Source organism: Lissotriton helveticus, chromosome 8, assembly GCF_964261635.1.
Source record: "Lissotriton helveticus chromosome 8, aLisHel1.1, whole genome shotgun sequence".
Lineage (NCBI taxonomy): Eukaryota > Metazoa > Chordata > Amphibia > Caudata > Salamandridae > Lissotriton > Lissotriton helveticus.
Window position 1 is genome coordinate 1,339,367,255 of NC_136069.1, and position 17,000 is coordinate 1,339,384,254.

At 43.6% G+C, this 17,000-nt stretch overlaps 1 protein-coding gene across 2 annotated transcripts in view; it reads right to left on the reverse strand.

Moving 5' to 3' along the window:
- Nucleotides 1–1,107: 1,107 nt before the first annotated feature.
- Nucleotides 1,108–17,000, reverse strand: part of BLZF1 (basic leucine zipper nuclear factor 1) — an 80,118-nt gene continuing 64,225 nt past the window's right edge. For both annotated transcript variants that reach the window (XM_078658322.1, XM_078658321.1), the window contains exons 6-7: nucleotides 11,659–11,878; nucleotides 1,108–1,465 (exon numbers count right to left, since the gene is read on the reverse strand). In XM_078658322.1, coding sequence (XP_078514448.1) covers nucleotides 1,280–1,465; nucleotides 11,659–11,878 — 406 coding nt within the window. In that variant the 3' untranslated portion in view covers nucleotides 1,108–1,279. The remainder of the gene's footprint in view (nucleotides 1,466–11,658; nucleotides 11,879–17,000) is intronic.

Genomic DNA, 17,000 nt, shown 5'->3' on the forward strand with positions numbered 1-17,000 from the left:
TTACAACACACTGGCTGTCTTCTACATGTTTAATGGATACATAACTAACCGGTGATGTATTAAGAAGTGGTGTCTATTCACAAAGACAAATTATTTTGTCTACACTTATTTCCCCTGGTTATATTGTATGTACAGAGCATTTATAGTTTTTAGTATGTGATCATTTTATGTGAAACTTTTTTTTATTGTCACTTGAGTGACACTGACCTTATGTGCAATCGAAACTAAAACATTGATTTAAGATGTCAGAGCAAACACATGTATGATTTTTTGTGTGCAATTCAAACGAATGTCAATGTCATTAGCAGCCAATTAGTTGTAAATATACGACTGCTGAAAACAAATCATATACTAACCGTATTTACAAGGGATCGTATCCTGAATTGCATCAAATCCGCCTGTTTGCTTCAAACCAAACTTCTAGTTCAGCCTCCTGCATGGGGCAGCCCTATGAGGGTGACTTGGTGACACCATAATTGGCCTGAGGCAGCCTTCCGATTGTGATTAACATACCATGAGTAAAGGCAAAGCCTGAGGTCCACGCTACACCTGTAACATGGCGACCAAGAGGCCTCTGAAGGCTGTTTGAGAGGTTTGTATTAACGGTCTAGTGGCCGAGACCAGCATGTGAATGATAGGCCGCTAAATACACTTTCCGAAGTTTTGACAACATTTAAAAAAGGAATTGCTGAAAATATAGGCAGATATGTTGTAAAATACAGGCAGATATGTTGCAAAATATAGGCAGATATGTGGTTCAATATAGACAGATATGCTGGAAAAATAGGCAGATATGCTGTAACATATAAGCAGACTCTACCCTTAGATTTGAATTATGAAATGATATAAACATACATTCATGGAGGCAAATGCTGAAAAATATATACTAATCATGTAGTGGATCACACGCATCAACTTTGATATTTCTATAAGTCATGGACACTTGTAAGTTGCCCATGACTGTTGAGGACAATATAATGTACATAAGTTCATTAACTGACCAATAAGCATCGCTAAGAATGTTTCAAGCATGTGCCTGCATGCCCTCACATGTAACTATAATTCAGATTATAAGTGTGAAGTTTACTCTGCAATATAGGTCTGAAGTTTGTGTGTAAATAGTGTTTATTTTTGGTACCACAGCAAATTCGAAAATACTGGTTTGTATTAGCTAAAATGACCTCACAATTGGTCAACGTGGAACATACACGAGACCGACCATAAGATCACAGTGGTCTTTTAATACTGGACTACTGTCAAGGTCAGACGGTCACGACCCCTAAAGGGCGATTAGTTCCCCACTACAGTGGTTGCAGCAATTGAAGGTGATGTTTTCATATCTGGTGTAAGGGTGGAAACGGCCGATATTCTTTTTGGCGGGAAAGAAGGGCGACGGCAAAGATTCAGAAAATGATAGCGCCGTTGATTCTTCTGGACAATTAACTGGATGCAATATTCTGAGCATCTGAAACAAAAAAACACATTTTTAGTACACGTGCACACTAATAAAAGCTTTTGACTTAATAGAGCGAGGACGGACGCCCAACAGTACATTACAATTCAGATGGAAAGAAAGGCTTTGAGACTCACAATTAAGAAATTACAATTGGAATGTATCCCTGTCCGTGCAGTTCCTGAATGGCTCACAGATGTCAACCCTCCTACCCCCCTCTCTTCAAGGCTATGGCATAAGCTTCTTAGACGAAATAATTCAGGGATATTACATTACAGAATATGTACACAAGGGCCAGCAGATTAGTGTGGACACCGCCCAGGCATGGGCTATAGGGAGCAACAGGCACAGCCCAGAGTAACGAGGGGAGCGAGGACGCAGCTCTTTACAAGCTTTTTAACCAGAACAGTTGAGATTAAGAGTATGCTGGGAGGAAAACATACCCTGGATCATAAAACTTTAATTACAAATCTTGTGTTGGGGTTGGAGCCAATCCTAACCCCTTTTGGCATCTATGGGTCGACTCTGGCGTCCCCTCTCTAATGCCATGAGCACTGGTCTGCACAGCACACCACAGGACCACTGGCCGTGTGAGTCCAGCACCTCCAGGGCTGAAGCCACACTATTCCAAAGTCTATTGGCGTCCCTATCATGCTTAAAAGAGACTGCTGACCCACTACAAATCAAGATGACGGACATTCCTTGAACTAACCCAACAGGACCATACATTTGTGAGAGGCAGAGTAATGAATTACACAGGGTACTGTTTCACTTTCATAGTAGATTTTCCTAGGCAGCCTCAACCGGATTTTCTGCAACAACACTTGACCAGGTACGGATAGAGACTTGAGTCTGCAAGGACGGCTCTTGATTAACTGTTACGTAATATAGCTTGACTGGACTCTCACATTTATGTGTGTGTAACAATGGTTATTTAGTGTATTTGATTTACTCTTCACACCACTTCCCAAGATGCCTGTAGGTGCAAGGTTCCAGTTCTAGCCAAGTACCCAGAATCCTAACAAACGAGGAAGACAGCCACCCCTTTGGCGCTGTTAAACCAACTTCAGAATCCTGGAAAAAGCCCCACACCATGCAGAGCGACTACATTAAATGGCAACACAAAACAGTACTGAAGATCAGAATCAAGGCTGCTCCGATCAAGAAGACGTCTCTAAACTGTGATATTGTATGTATACATACACAGCATAACATCCACTAAGGATCATGGGGCATATGAAAAGTTCCATTCAATAAGCACGCCGCCAATTGAGTTTGGTGTGAACCAGATCTTCAGTGAGAGAGAATATAAGGTAGATCAAAAAACGAAGGTCCATGAGTCAAGTCCATTATTGCATTAGCAAGAATATGGTGGTAATACCTTACTTTGTGAATAGTAGAAATAATGCCAACTTTCACAGGAGTGAAGATGGGAGGTTCTATTTTTATGTTTAGTAAGGGGCCTAATGTAAATTCAAGTAGTAAAGAGTCCCAGAAACCTCTGACAATTATACTGAATGCAAACATGAAATGAAAAAATGTGTCTCACCAGAGGAAGAACCGTCAAACTGGAGGTCTGACACTCGGACTGCTACAGTCTTGCACAACTGAGAAAAAAATCACCAGAAGAAGCCGAAAATGGGTTCGTTTCCATCAAATATAGGTCTATGATGCTTTCTTAATCACCTGTTGTGCCTTTCCAGATGATATCCAGAAGTGTATTTGTCTCACCACACCACCACTTAGCTTTTGTTTTTTCTGACCGCTGTAGCGTTGCTGAGCTGGTGTATGCAATTGAGAAAGGAGTTTATAAACTGCTTATTTCTCTTGGACACGCCTAGCATGGTTATTTGCTCCAAGGTAGATTTCCTGCCACTGGTGATCATCCAGGATTAAGCCTAATTCTCTTTTACAGATGTACATGGCATGGGAATTTGTTGTCGGTATGGCATGTGTTTAGAAACATCTTTATTCTGGACACTAGGCGGTGGCGCGGACAGGATAACATTTGGTGGAATCGCTGATAAGGCAAGCGTTCCCTTTTCACTACTGTTATCAGCTGCTGCTGCAATATCCAGTGCCTCCGTCCTAGGTAATGAAGAATTCCATCTCTACAACCTAATAGAAATCTTGATATCCTCAAAGGACCTAATAGTGACTGTTGGGATGGAAAAGTCACCTGCATGGTGATGGACGTGCACTTGTGCCTTCAGTGCCCCAGCAGCATTGATATCTGGATGCCTGGTAGTGTTTTTTGATCATGGGCAAACACAGATCATGCAGATGCGCCATGAGCTCAACCTGTCTCATGGTAATGCATTCTTGTTAGACTGGGAGGGGTGCACCAAGCGCTACCCTCATAGCAGTATAGGGCCACTGCCTGGAGTTAAGTTATGATATGTTATATTAAGGTGTCTTATAGAGCGCAACAGCTGCCCCAGCAAAGGGGCGTCCCGGCGCTAGAAGGAAAACTGACAAATAGCAGAGTAACACCAGCTAGTTAATGGGGAAAAGAAAAGTCTTAATGGCCTTCCTAAATTCCAAGTAGTTATTAAGCCCCCGAATCTGCACAGGAAGTGTGTTCCATAAAGTGGCAGCTCTATAGCAAAAGGAGCGGCCACCAGCCCGGACTCTTTGTAAGTGACACAAGCGTGGTGGTGGCAGCATACCTGTTTTGTGTTTAATAGTGATCAGTATTGTGAACAGGTCTTTTTAAATGTGTCGCTGGAGTGGTACCTAGTGGCCCACTCAAATAAAGTTCTGCAGCTGTGTACTTAACTCAACCTTGGCCTACATGATAAATGTGTGTAGCATCGGACAGCGTGTGCTACTTGCGCTTGTGTGTGCTGGGATGTATTTGTGCTAGGCATGATACATTCCCAAGATCTGCGAGTACCCTTCCTTGGTCTACATGGTGAATGTGACTAGTGCCATCGAGTGTGTGAGACTTGCGTATGCATGCTGGGATGTATATGTGCTTGGTGCATAACATGAATGCCTTGAGATTCCATTTTGGAAGCAGAAGGCCTGTAAAGGCTAGTGGAGGCAAGGACTGCAACCCCAGACCGGAGATGTGGATTGCTGACATTCCTGAGGGCTGGGGTGGGAACATACACAGGAGAAAGGTGAGCAGAACATCATCTGCGCACATCTAAGATCTATGATTCTAAGATCTCTGATTCCAGAAAGATTTACTGGTCAGTAGGGCCTGGGTTTATTGTCAGGGGAATGGTGTGTCTGATAAGGTAAGCACCGTAAGACCAGGGAATCATGAAAGAGAGGAATACTTAGGCCTTTATACCTTTATAAGGCATACTGGAGTGAAAGCAGACAGCCATGTGTAATCCCAAATTATTTCCTTGGCCTGTATTGTGGATTAATCAGAATTGGAGACACCAAAGTCTGCTTGTCCCTCCTGGACGAGGGGCAATCACCCATGAGTCAAGAACACTTGTCCTGAGCCTGGAGCACCGGCTTTCTGTCTGCCAAGACCAATGGACCCATTGAGGAGGAGAAAGTGCCTGGAGAGAAGGAGGCTCAGTTGGGATCCTGTTGAGTGATCCCAGTGAGCGAAGTGTGAGTCAACCAGTCCGACCGGGACCTCTGTATGGACAAAGGCTGTGACCCTCGTGTGCAAGGGGGAAGCTACTATGAAGTAAGTGAATTCATCCTGGTGCAGAGCCAGTAGGTGACCCCTGTATGTCCAGTGGCGGGCCACAGTGAAGTAAGGGCCGTTGTCCTTGTGTAAAGCCAGCCGGAACCCTCGTATGTCAGGTGTGGGCCACCGCAAAGTAAACGCTGCTGCCCTTCTGAGGAGGAAATCAGAGAATCCAGAGTGCCAGGAGAGGGCCACGGAGGAGACAGGGATGCTGCATTGGATTGCTGTGCCCAGTCTGCTGTGAACACTTAACAATTACGAGGAGCTACAGAAAAAGATATGCAACGATGAAGCAATCTATTCGGAGGTTGTGGAGGCCCACCAAATCATCAATGAAAGACCGCGAGAGGACGAAGTCAGCATCTGGAGACCGGAGCATGCAGAGACGCGCCCCTATCCTCCTGCACTTGCCAGATGTCGAGGCAGGCAGACCATTTGGGGTCATGCACAAATTTAGCGCACAGCTCTGCTAAAGTTGAATCCCAAGGCCAAACTTTGACGCGTGAGGAGTAGAGTAGAGTGGGCCACATCTAAAAGTCGCCTCCAGTAGCAAATGGACAATAGCCAGACTCGCTCACTAGAAAGGGAAAGGGGGGCTCTAAGATACTATACATGACAACGCTAGCACTCTGGCCTTAAGAGACTTATTTAGCGAGATGCCACTATGCATTGTGTGCATATATTAAAATACTACTTTCTTTCCACAAAGGCAAGTATTTGACTGGATAATCACCTTATTGCGATTTCGGTTTGTACTTTGAGTCTTGCACCAGAGTATGCCTCACACCTACCGCTTCTCCCCCAAAGAGCCTAAGACTGCTTGATACATAGTACCATTGACAGCAAGTGCTGAAAGGGGTAGACCAGTTACTGAGGATCCATAGTAGGTCGGGCCTCAGCACAGCTGGAGTAAAAGGCCACAACTCCTGCTGTTCGATCTGTGCTTGCCTCGAGGCCCTCTGAAAGAGATTTAACAGCAACTCTTGTAGAAGAGATCCAAAAGCCTAAAATAAGGTTCTCTCCAAGATTCAAAGTACGTCCTAATTCTCCCAGGGGAAAAATCCTCATTGGCGAAGTGCTAGATGAAAGAAGAGGGTGGTAGGTCAGACTCGCTTCGTGTATCAGTTGGTCCCAAACTACTAGTGTAGGTCGAGTGTCCCGAGATATATACAGATTTCTTCCCGGTTGGCTTTTGGATTCTCAGAGAACCTCTCCCGATGGCTGTCTGACTAAATTCTGGACAATAAAGCATCAGATCTTGCCCATCTCACTTTTTAGTCATTTAACCATGCGCCTCAGCTGGGATGATTGGTAGAAGTAGATACAGTGTGGTGGTCCCTGAGCACCATGTCTGGAGTGTTAAGTACATTGCTCCCAGCCCATTCTCAGGTTTCTTTTTGGGAATTATGAAAGAGTTATAGATTTCCTGAGGCTGACAGATTTCTCTCTGGTTAAGAGTTGGGAGAGGGCCTGAAAGATATACAAGATATTTTTTTACCTTATCTTATATATTATGTAAAAAAGTAAATCATTTTCATAGCAGGGATCTGCACCAACTAGGAAAGTGCGTGGTTGCACCATAACTAAATCCCTGCCTCAATCTCTTGTAACAGATCAGAATAGCTTTTAAAGGCACCTATATGAAGATTCGAGATCGGGCTGACACTCGTATATTCAATGCCCTCTGTCAACCACTCGAAGGGTGTGCATGTTTGGAGTTGTATCATGAGTTCATCGCCTCCTCCCCAATCAGCCCTTTGGATAACTTGGAAGCACACAACTCTCTGGAAGCTCATCAGCTACAGCAAGAGCTCCATCAGTGACTGACATTGGATTTCCAGTGGTACTAAAGACCATCTGCAAACACTGACAGCTTAAATGTATCCAGTCTAAGGTTAATGCCTTTAGACTGGTGTGTTCTTCTTCAGAAGTTTCTTCTGACTCCTGCCGGCTGGCACGGTAAATTTCCAAGCAGCTGGGAAGGTGACAGCAGGAACGACAAGGATAAACAGCCATAAACCATTTGCTGTGCTGCTCCTGTGCCTTGAATCAGCAATAAACTAAACTCATCTTGCAGTTTCTTAGGTATGAGAAATACATATGTGTCTGGCTTGTGGAACAAGTAGCTTGTCATAACAGCAACCACGCAGAATGCAAAGCCCCCAGGTGGTACAATTTGACACTTCCCAGTATCTTACATCCTTAACTAAAATGAGAAAAGTGGATAGGCTCTTTCCTTTGCAAAGAAAATCCATCACTTACATTATAGACTGTACAGATATGTTAAATGTATTGCCAAGGGAGTTCCCACTCAGTCATCTAGGGGCTCAGGCCATTCTGAAATCATTGATTTGTCCCAAGTTCAGCACTGTATACTACTAGAAAACAGCCAAAGTCTGGTCAAGCCCTGGACAGCAAGAAACAAAGACTGAAGCGGAAAGAACTGAACCGGGCTGAAAAACGTAAACTGGTGACCAGGTACACAATTATAGAGCAACTCAGTGTTGTGATACAAAGTAGCTACTTGCATCAGTATAGAATGTAAGGATTTACCTTCCAAGCGGCCGTCTGACAATGCTGGAAACGATGGGACCAACATTAAGTCAACAGGGGCACCAAGCTCAGCACACAATCTCGTTGATTTAAGTCCGCCTTTCATAGATTAAAGCTCAGCGGATCCAGCAGCATAGATCTTGCACCATTAATAGCGATTATATTGAGAGGACTAATCAAGAATATGATTGCCGTTTTTGCAAAGGCAGCTGACACACACCAGAGGGGGTGTTATCAAGACTGGGGAACAAGTATTTGTGAAGGTTTATAAAGTGCACTGGCACAAACGATCATATTCAGATCCCATTTTACACCACAGAGTAAAAAGCCTAAAATTTCAAGTGAAAACACCTTCAATACAATTCTAGATACAATATCCCCTAAAGCGTAATCTCCCAGATTAATAGATACTTACTTAGGGCTATGTTACCCTGGTTCAAGTGGGCTAGCAGCTATTTTTTTCATCATCACGAAAAAAAGAGAGAAAATGACCAATGTTGTCTCATGACACTATAGTTTGACAAAAATTTTGATCTGGAAAAATGTATAAAAAAAGACTGCAAGAAATTACTCAATGCAGTCTCATTACAATGTGTGTTTCGGGGGGGGGGGGGCACTCGTTTTCAGTCGCCCCAAAACACTCACTACTCATGGTCAACATTAGGACACCTGGCCCCTGAATTTAACATCATAAATGGTATGCTTTGCTACAATTTGGCGCCATGTTTCTATTTCCAGATCACTTAACATTAATAACATTTTTGGTACCATTAACATTCAAATATGTATGGCCAAAATGTTTTTCACTCTAGTACAAGACTAAGTGGTAGATTTCAGTCAACACAAGTTTTCCATCATGCTTACTTTGTAGATTACGAGTACAAAAAACAAGTCTAAAACACAACAACCATATTTTGAATACCCCTCCAAATGATACCACACAAACCTCTGCATACACAACAACAGCTTCAAGTTGTGCATTAAAACACTCTGTATTACACATAGATCAGTGCATGGAACTGGTCTTGAATTCCTGCAAAACACTGATCAGACACATTGTTAACGGCACTTGACAATAGTTTCTCCTCACAAGTGGAAAATCATTTAGGAAAGTCTTCGTTCTATATCTAAAACACTACGCTACGCTCCCTAAAAGCAAGTGACCAGGTTTAGTACACACCTTTCTTTGGCTGGATTTCAGCACAATACTTAACAAAATTGAATTATAAATAAGATTTACTGAGGTTTTATTAGTGGACTATGATTTGCGCTCGGTACGCCCACTTTTAAATCTTTTAGCACTGGATTTTCAGTCGAAACTGCACTACCTACTTTTACGAGTGCATCTCATACTCTAAAAACCCCACCAGCGAGGTTGTATAAAAGCATGGCATACCCATTTGCCGAAGCCATGACGCCCCTTCCCTAAAATTATGTACAAATGTATCAGGTTTCTCTAACAAACCGATATCATCAATGTGACCACTAGTTCTTGGCAAGAACAATTACCGAATCGACCTGCACACAGAGACCTAGACCCTCCATCTTGGTCTTCTTGACCTCACAATGGCAGATCAGGTTGCCAACATTTTGGCTTCTCCTCACTTTCCTTGGGTATTCTACCAACTTCGTGAAAAGCTGCCTCCGTCACCCCACTACAGAAAAAGCCTACACTTAACCAGAGTTACATGTCTAACTACTGTTCCATTTCATTGTTCCCGTTATTTGCAAAGATAACTGAACAGGGAGTAACAAACAATTAATGAGCTTTCTGAAAAGACATCACCTCCTCCCCCCTGCTCAATCTGCATTCTGAAAAGGTCTGAGCACGGAAACTGTTTCGGTTATTTATTATTATTTATTATTAAATTTATATTGCGCTCAGCTACCCGTAATGGGTTTCCCGGCGCCAGGGACAGACTAGAGAAGAAAACAAGCAATTGCTGAAAGAGGAGAAGAAAGGAGCAGTGACCGGACTAGAACAAAAAGGTTTTCAGTTTTTTGCGGAAGGCAAAAAGGTTAGTCTCTGTTTTTAGCGCCAATGGAAGATCATTCCACATCTTCGGCCCCAAGTGTGCGAATGAGCGGCCTCCCATTTTTGCCAATCGAATTCTTGGAACTGCAAAATTGGCTTTATTTGATGACCTTAAAGGTTAAAGCAACAAACATCGTATGGCTTATTCTGGACGACAGAGAAGTAGAAGCCCTGATTTTATTAGATATATCGGCGACTTTTGATACAATCTCTCTATTTACTTTATCAATAAACCAATTCTGGTATCACAGGCACATTCTACAAGCGGTTTACTTGATTCTTGCAGGATAGCCAATCAGTTTCCATGGTAAACTATAGGTTCCGTGTTACATTCATTCTTACAGGTGTACCTCAAGGATCAACCCTTGAGCTCCATGCTCTTTAATTTAGAAGTTGCTCCACTAGCCAGACTCATTGACTCGTTTGGTTTCAGTGGCAAGTCATAAGCTAATGATACAAAACACATTTTAAGGCTGAGGAATTAGCTCCTGATAGGTAGCACTCTGGATTAACCACAATTCATTGATTTAAAACTGAAGTTGTCATTTTGGGAAGCCCTGCATTATGGGCCAATGAATGATGCCCAGGGGTCCTTGGAACTCTCGCCTCTCCAACATGCTAGGAACCTGGGGATCTTTTTTGACTTCAAGCTTTCTTTTGAAGAATACATCAAGACTAACTCGAACACCTGTTTTCTAAGTATCATCAGTAAAGAGTTCTGTTAAGTTGGGCCATCATGTGCTGTACCATTCAGTCCGTTTGCCCACAGCGCCAGGACACTTCTTTCTGAGAAATCTATGCACCTAATAAATGTCACTTGCATTCATTCATACGTGTATTACTTGCTTTTCCGAGAGTCTTCAAAACAAGGCTCCAAACAAGCACCAAGAATACACTCCAAGAACGCTTTCGCCATTATTTTAACACCAGTATCTTAAAGCAAGCACCATCACGAACCTTTCAACTACTGACAAAAGCTCTGACTTTCCACTTCCGGAAACAACACCGCCATTCTCCTTACTCTACAACTCCACCCATTTATATACTTGGATTCCCTGAAAACATTGTCAATGATGCACATGTACAATCCAGCACTCCGGGTGCATGGTACAAACATCACCGCCTAAATAACATATCAAGGGATTACAGGCAACCACCATCACCCGCACATTCTTCTCGACCCCCAACGGGTGCTCACCTTTGGGGCAAACAAGCTTATTTGAACTACTGGCTCTGCTGTAAACAAATATGCAAGACTTGACACAACTAATGAGTTCGGTGGGTGCACAACTAGTTTTGATCCAATTGCGATGATAGTTTATATAAATAATAAGCAAAGTTTGCGTCAAGGTCGGGTGCTCCTTCAGGTGATGTGTCTGTCCTTTCACGTCTGAGTAATATCAATCAAAAAGTGCAACCATATAAAGATGGGTGCATCACTGTGTAGGGCACTACACAGGGATGCACCCATCTTTATATGGTTGCACTTTTTGATTGGTAAACAAATATGCAACACATGCAAGATGCATGCACTGCTTTTGAACATTTCAGTATGGAAGCACAATATACCTCCACCATGCAGTCTAGATTTCTTCACACCCACTACAGGACTAAAAGCTCACTCACTGACAACCCCAGCCAAATACAATACACTTGAGATGTTCCTCTGCTTTAAACCGGTCTTCCCCAATTGTCCTGTCCTCAACCATGATGTCTATGTTAGCCAGTACAAACAACAAATCACCAGGTGGGGAGCTGAACCAGAGCTTTGCCATTTCTTGAGGGCAGCAAACCTGGGAGTAGTGTGATATCCTTCCTTAAGGTAGCTCAGAAATCTTTGCCAGCGCAACATGTGGGTAGCTCTCATGCAGTGTGAGGCTACACCAGTAACAGGCATACATTACACAAATACTAGGTACATAACAGAATAATGAATGTTAGTTTACTCAAGAGTTTTACCTTTTCAGCCATCTTCTCTGCTGGAGAGCTGCAAAATTCTGTTGTACGAGGGGGAACTTTTGCAGTGCTGCAGTCAATGCTTCCAAGTAGGTGAGAGTTCACTGCTTTAGCCAGATTATGATTTGCAGATGCTAAATCAGCAGTACTGTAAGGTTGAGTGTGAGGATGGTAGGTTTGTTCCCTGCCCCACTGGAGAGAAAGTATCAGATGTTCCAACAGTCTGCGGAAGAACAAACATACCAGTCTGATTGAGACATCATCCGGCTCTGCTGCACAATCAGAGCATTCTAAAAAACACATACAGTACACAATTCATTCTGGTTACCACGAATCTAAAGCAATATTACATTTCACGTCCATGCTTAATTTTTATATCAGTGCCTGGTTTACTGGCCATGCTCTTAAGTATTATTAACCTGCTTCAGACTCACTCTTCCTCCTTCATTGTGGTACACTCATTGCTTTATTATCTGACAAGGGCCTAGATATTTGTCAAAAATTTTACACTTCCTCCAGAGGATGGGCCCATTCACTTTTCAGGCGTTTGGGAACAGAAACATTGACGTAACGATCACCACAATAACTTCACTTTAAGGAATTCTATACTAGTTGTCTCAACTTTCTCTTTCTATAAGGAGGACTATACTATATTGGGTGATTCCTGTGGCACCTCAGATCACCATTTTTAGGACTTTCAAATACTGATCCAAGTGTTACTGCAGTAAAGTACGATTCATTGGTTTAATGGTTCTGACCCTTTGTTTATAATGATTTCTTTATTTGTGCTTTTCTTTATGTAAATAATATATTGTACTGGATTCTATTACATCTAGAAGTACACCGGACATCTGATATTATCCTTCAGGGGATTCTTTTGTGTATTCATGTTTATACCCAGTCTCCTGGGTCTGTTGTGTTGAACAATGGAAGAAGGCATGAATGGGCATTGTTTAATCATGAAACCTGTCATTTTCCAAAGAAAACAAACAATGATATCGCTCTATATTCTGAATGTCACTAAACAAGGCAGCTATTCAAAGTACAGCATCATAAAACTGGAACACGCAAAAGCCTCAGCGAGACTTAGGAGAAAGCATGAAAGTTGCACATGGTTAATGCAGCTTGTGAACTTATTGGTTGCTGGCAACACTGGTTGGCAGTCAGAGGAGAGTGTTGGTATCACTGTGCAAACCTTGAAGATGCTCAACCACCCATTCTGAGATACTAGCTTATTGGCTTGTCTAAATGGTTGCGGTTGAAAGATGGGCCAATCCATGCTAAGACAGCCATTAATTTAGCACTAGGGCAAGTGAACTGGATTTGGAAATTCAGTGCCAACCAGTGGAGAGCGCAGAGTTTGAAACTAAATGTTTGAGGGAGTTACCTTGCAAGCATTGGTAAGACTGTATTATGCATAAGGTAAAGTCTCTTCACAAGACTTAGTGAAGCTCTGCATGATAGATATTACCACCAATCGGTATCAGGAAGATCCCCACACAACCTGCTGTGGCTTCCTTTAACTTAACTGGAAATATAGATGTCAGAGTAGTTTAGTACAAAAACAACAGATGATGGACGGAAGGCTGAATCAAACAAACATTCACCCCCAGTCAGAGATCTGGGTTAAATTCATCATTTTTTTTTTGCACGCCACGCCATACCAGTTTAGATCCAGCCATATGCAAATCCGTCTTCACCCTGCTCCTCATGGAACAGTCCAGCCCGAACTGCTGGGCCATGTCCTCCCTGGACCAGAAACAAGCATCCTGGGACCGGTTTCGGGGAAAACACCCCTCATCAGCCAGGCTAGCTTGAATCTGGTAGCATAGCGAGGACGGGTCCCACATCTGGGTATACCCTTCCCACTTATGGCGACAAATGCAAAAACAACAGATGATGGACGGAACGTTGAATTGATCAAACATTCACCCCGGTCACAGATCTGGGTTGAATCCATCATTTGGTTTAGTAGGCAGCTTAACAACATTTGAAGACTGTTGTACCCTTGTTTAGCATAACATGTTTACCGTTAAGTCTTTACCTTGTTGTGTAAGAGGTGGTTAGGAATGTTGCATTGCAACAGGTCAGAGTCAATGCCACATGCAGAACAGTTACACAAAAATATAGTAATAATAAGCAAACCGTATGTCTGTGTTTTGGCATTGAGATTTCAGTATTTCGCGTTTTTTCATCTAGTATCACAGCTTTATCTGGTTGCCAAAGACTTTCATGGCCATATGTTCAACGTGACCATCCTCCAGCGACTTCGCTTTTCACTGCTTCTCTGTTTGCAGTGCGCCAGCTTCCAATTCCCTTTCTTCCTTGGTTCTGGCATTGTTTGATCTGATGGCGATTGTAGGTGGGTCCTCAGGAATCATTTTTGGGGAGTGGTACTTATTTTTCCTTAAAGAACTTTGATTCAGAGCAAACGAGAGAAAAAGACAAAAGGGGGACAGAAGAAAAACGAGAAAGTCGTAAAAATGATAACGAAGCGATGAAAAGAAACCTGCAAGAGTGACAGAGAGACAGGGAATTTCTACTGCTGGAATAAAACTGCATGAATTGGAATCAAGACACATGCGACACTTCCATCAGATGCTATTGGGCTGTTGAGGAAAGAGTACCGGAGCTTTTATCGTAGTATGCGACTCATGCCAAGTATCACTATGTACTCGCCTGAAATCCCATTGAGTTTTATTACTCACCAAGGGGGTTCCCTCAGGGCTCATGCCTAAGCCCTACACTTTTTAACGTGTATATGGCCCCCTTGGCCGACATTGTGAGAAAATATGGGTTCACGCCCATTTCGTATGCTGACGACACCCAGCTCTTATTTCCTTTCCAGACCCTGACGTCAGCAGTCAAACATACTTTTGCTGCAGGTATGAGAGCTGCAGCCGATTGGATGACCTCTAATTGCCTACAATGCAATGTGGGCAAGACGGAGGTCATGCTTTTTGGAGAAGCTTCCCTCCTCTGGTCACCTGATTGGTGGCCTCTGGATTTGGGACCTGCCCCCTGCCCTAAACAGGTAGTTAAAAATCTTGGGGTATGCCTTGATCAGCCACTGCTGTTAAAAGATCACGTAACTCAGGTAACAGGATCTTGCTTTAGGGTCATTGGGCTTCTGAGGCGTGTATTCCCGTACCTAGCAGATGATCTCAGGAAAACACTGATTCAAACGCTTGTGATTAGCAGGCTAGATTACTGCAATGGGCTTCTTCTCTCTGCCAACGAGGAACAACTTGGCAGAATGCAGGTAGCCCAGAATACGGCAGCCAGACTGGTCCTTAATGCTCCTGCTAGATCCCCCTCGCGCCCTCTTCTGAACAAACTCCACTGGCTGCCCATCCGCCAGCAGGTTAAATTCAAAATATGTTGTATAATCCATAAATGCCTATTTGGCACTGGCCCAAAATACCTGACCGAGAAATTTAAACCTTACGAGCCAAGTCGCTCTCTGCGCTCTAGGAACCAACTGTTACTTCAAGCCCCGCGGATTAAGAAGGAAAGGCAGGGTGGTCGAGCACTTTCTTAAAGGGGTCCCACTCTCTGGAACACCTTACCCCTCACCCTGAGACAAAATTCCAATCTAAGAGCTTTCAGGAAACTCTTAAAAACACATCTGTTTCTGACTATTTAATCCTCGTATCCCTCCTATTTATTTTTTGGACTCTGGCTCCTAGCTTATGGTAAGAACACAAGCGCGGAGATACCCCTTCGGGGGTCGAATTCCTGCGCTATACAAGCAAATAAGTAAATAAATAAATAATACTCCCATCAGTGATATGCGGAGTAGAATGGGAGCAGAGGCCTGGGAGGTAGCAGGAGTGGACACTCAGGGAGCACTGTTCCAGGATGGGGGGCTTTTACCCTTTTACAGCACACTCCCAGCAAGTCATTTCCTGGCTTATGGCAATTTTTTGGCAGCTTTGGCGAGGCTCTGGGACATCACGGTCACAGAACCCGAAACAGCACCCTTTAGTACATAAGTTATATATAATAGGTAGTGGTCCTAAACACATTACTTGGCTGCTCATCGTTTTAGCGTCCACCACACATGACCCCCTAGCTCCAGTTCGTACGAGTTGGGAGAGGGATATAGGAAGGTAACTCAGTCAGAATTAATGGGAGACAGCATTAGTCTATCCCATGTGGTTGTCAAGGAACTAAAAGTTCCAGTATTTCCAACACAATGTCCTTCACTGCTGGGCATACTTCACCCCAGCTGCGCTTCAGTAAATATTTGGTTCCCCCTCTTCCTGCCCTAAATGCCAGCAAGCAGGAGCTTACATGGTGCACAAGTTTTGGAGATGCCCAGAGGCTTCAACACTATGGGCAGCAATATCAGCTGCGATCACAGAAGTGATGGGTCATGTGGGGGTGTGCACGGTAGAAGGCTCTTTGCTGGGACTGTTCAAATGCACAAAGACCGCAACAGCTGTCAATCGATTCATAGATTTGGCATTACTAGCTGCTTGTAGACTTATTGCCATGTACTGGAAGGTGCAGACATTACTAGGTACAGCCCATTGGTGCAAGGTGACACTTAAGTGGGGGCAGGTAGAGGCTGTGCCACTTATGCGAGAGGAGGCTTGTGGATTGCGCAAGCACCCTATAGCAGCAGACTAGAGGCACTAATGACATATTTGAAGGCATATAGTGACAATCTGGTTGGTCAGCACTAATGATCATGCTTGGTAACTTTTTCTCCCCCCCCCCCCCCAACACGTTTTATTGGCGTTTTACCCATTATTTCAACATTATTTCTCATTCCGGAGACACCCAGAAATAAAAACCAAGATTTTCTAAAGGCACCCAAAAACCTGCTCAGGAGGGTGGGCCCCAGAAGACTTCCCAGCCCACTGGTGGGTACAAGGGTAAAAATGTTGATCCCCTAAAGGTTTGGTATCGCACATGTAAGAAGGTAGGACACCCAAACTGGAGATTCTGCATGTCCTATCAAGAATGCCCCTAGTCCACCTCTAGTTAGCACTGGTGTGGCAAATCTCCAGATGGGATCAACAGTGTGCCCAGAGAAAATCAGGGTTCACGCTAAAGCTGTTCTAGTCTCTGAGGGGGAGGGAAAGTTGGCCACTTTAGCTTTCTGGCCCTCTAACTTAAAAAAGTACCTACAGTACCCCATGGGTAATAGGACTCTAGTAGAAGCCCCGAGGGATACAGACGCCAGTGCCACTAAGGTGAAAAATACACTGGTTTCCCCAGGATAAACCCCGACTGTAACAACCTATCTAGTCACCAACGCTGACAGTGTCACTACAGACACATCCATGGCTATGGTGAAATTGGACTGGGGTGGGGTGTTACTGGCTTGAAACAGG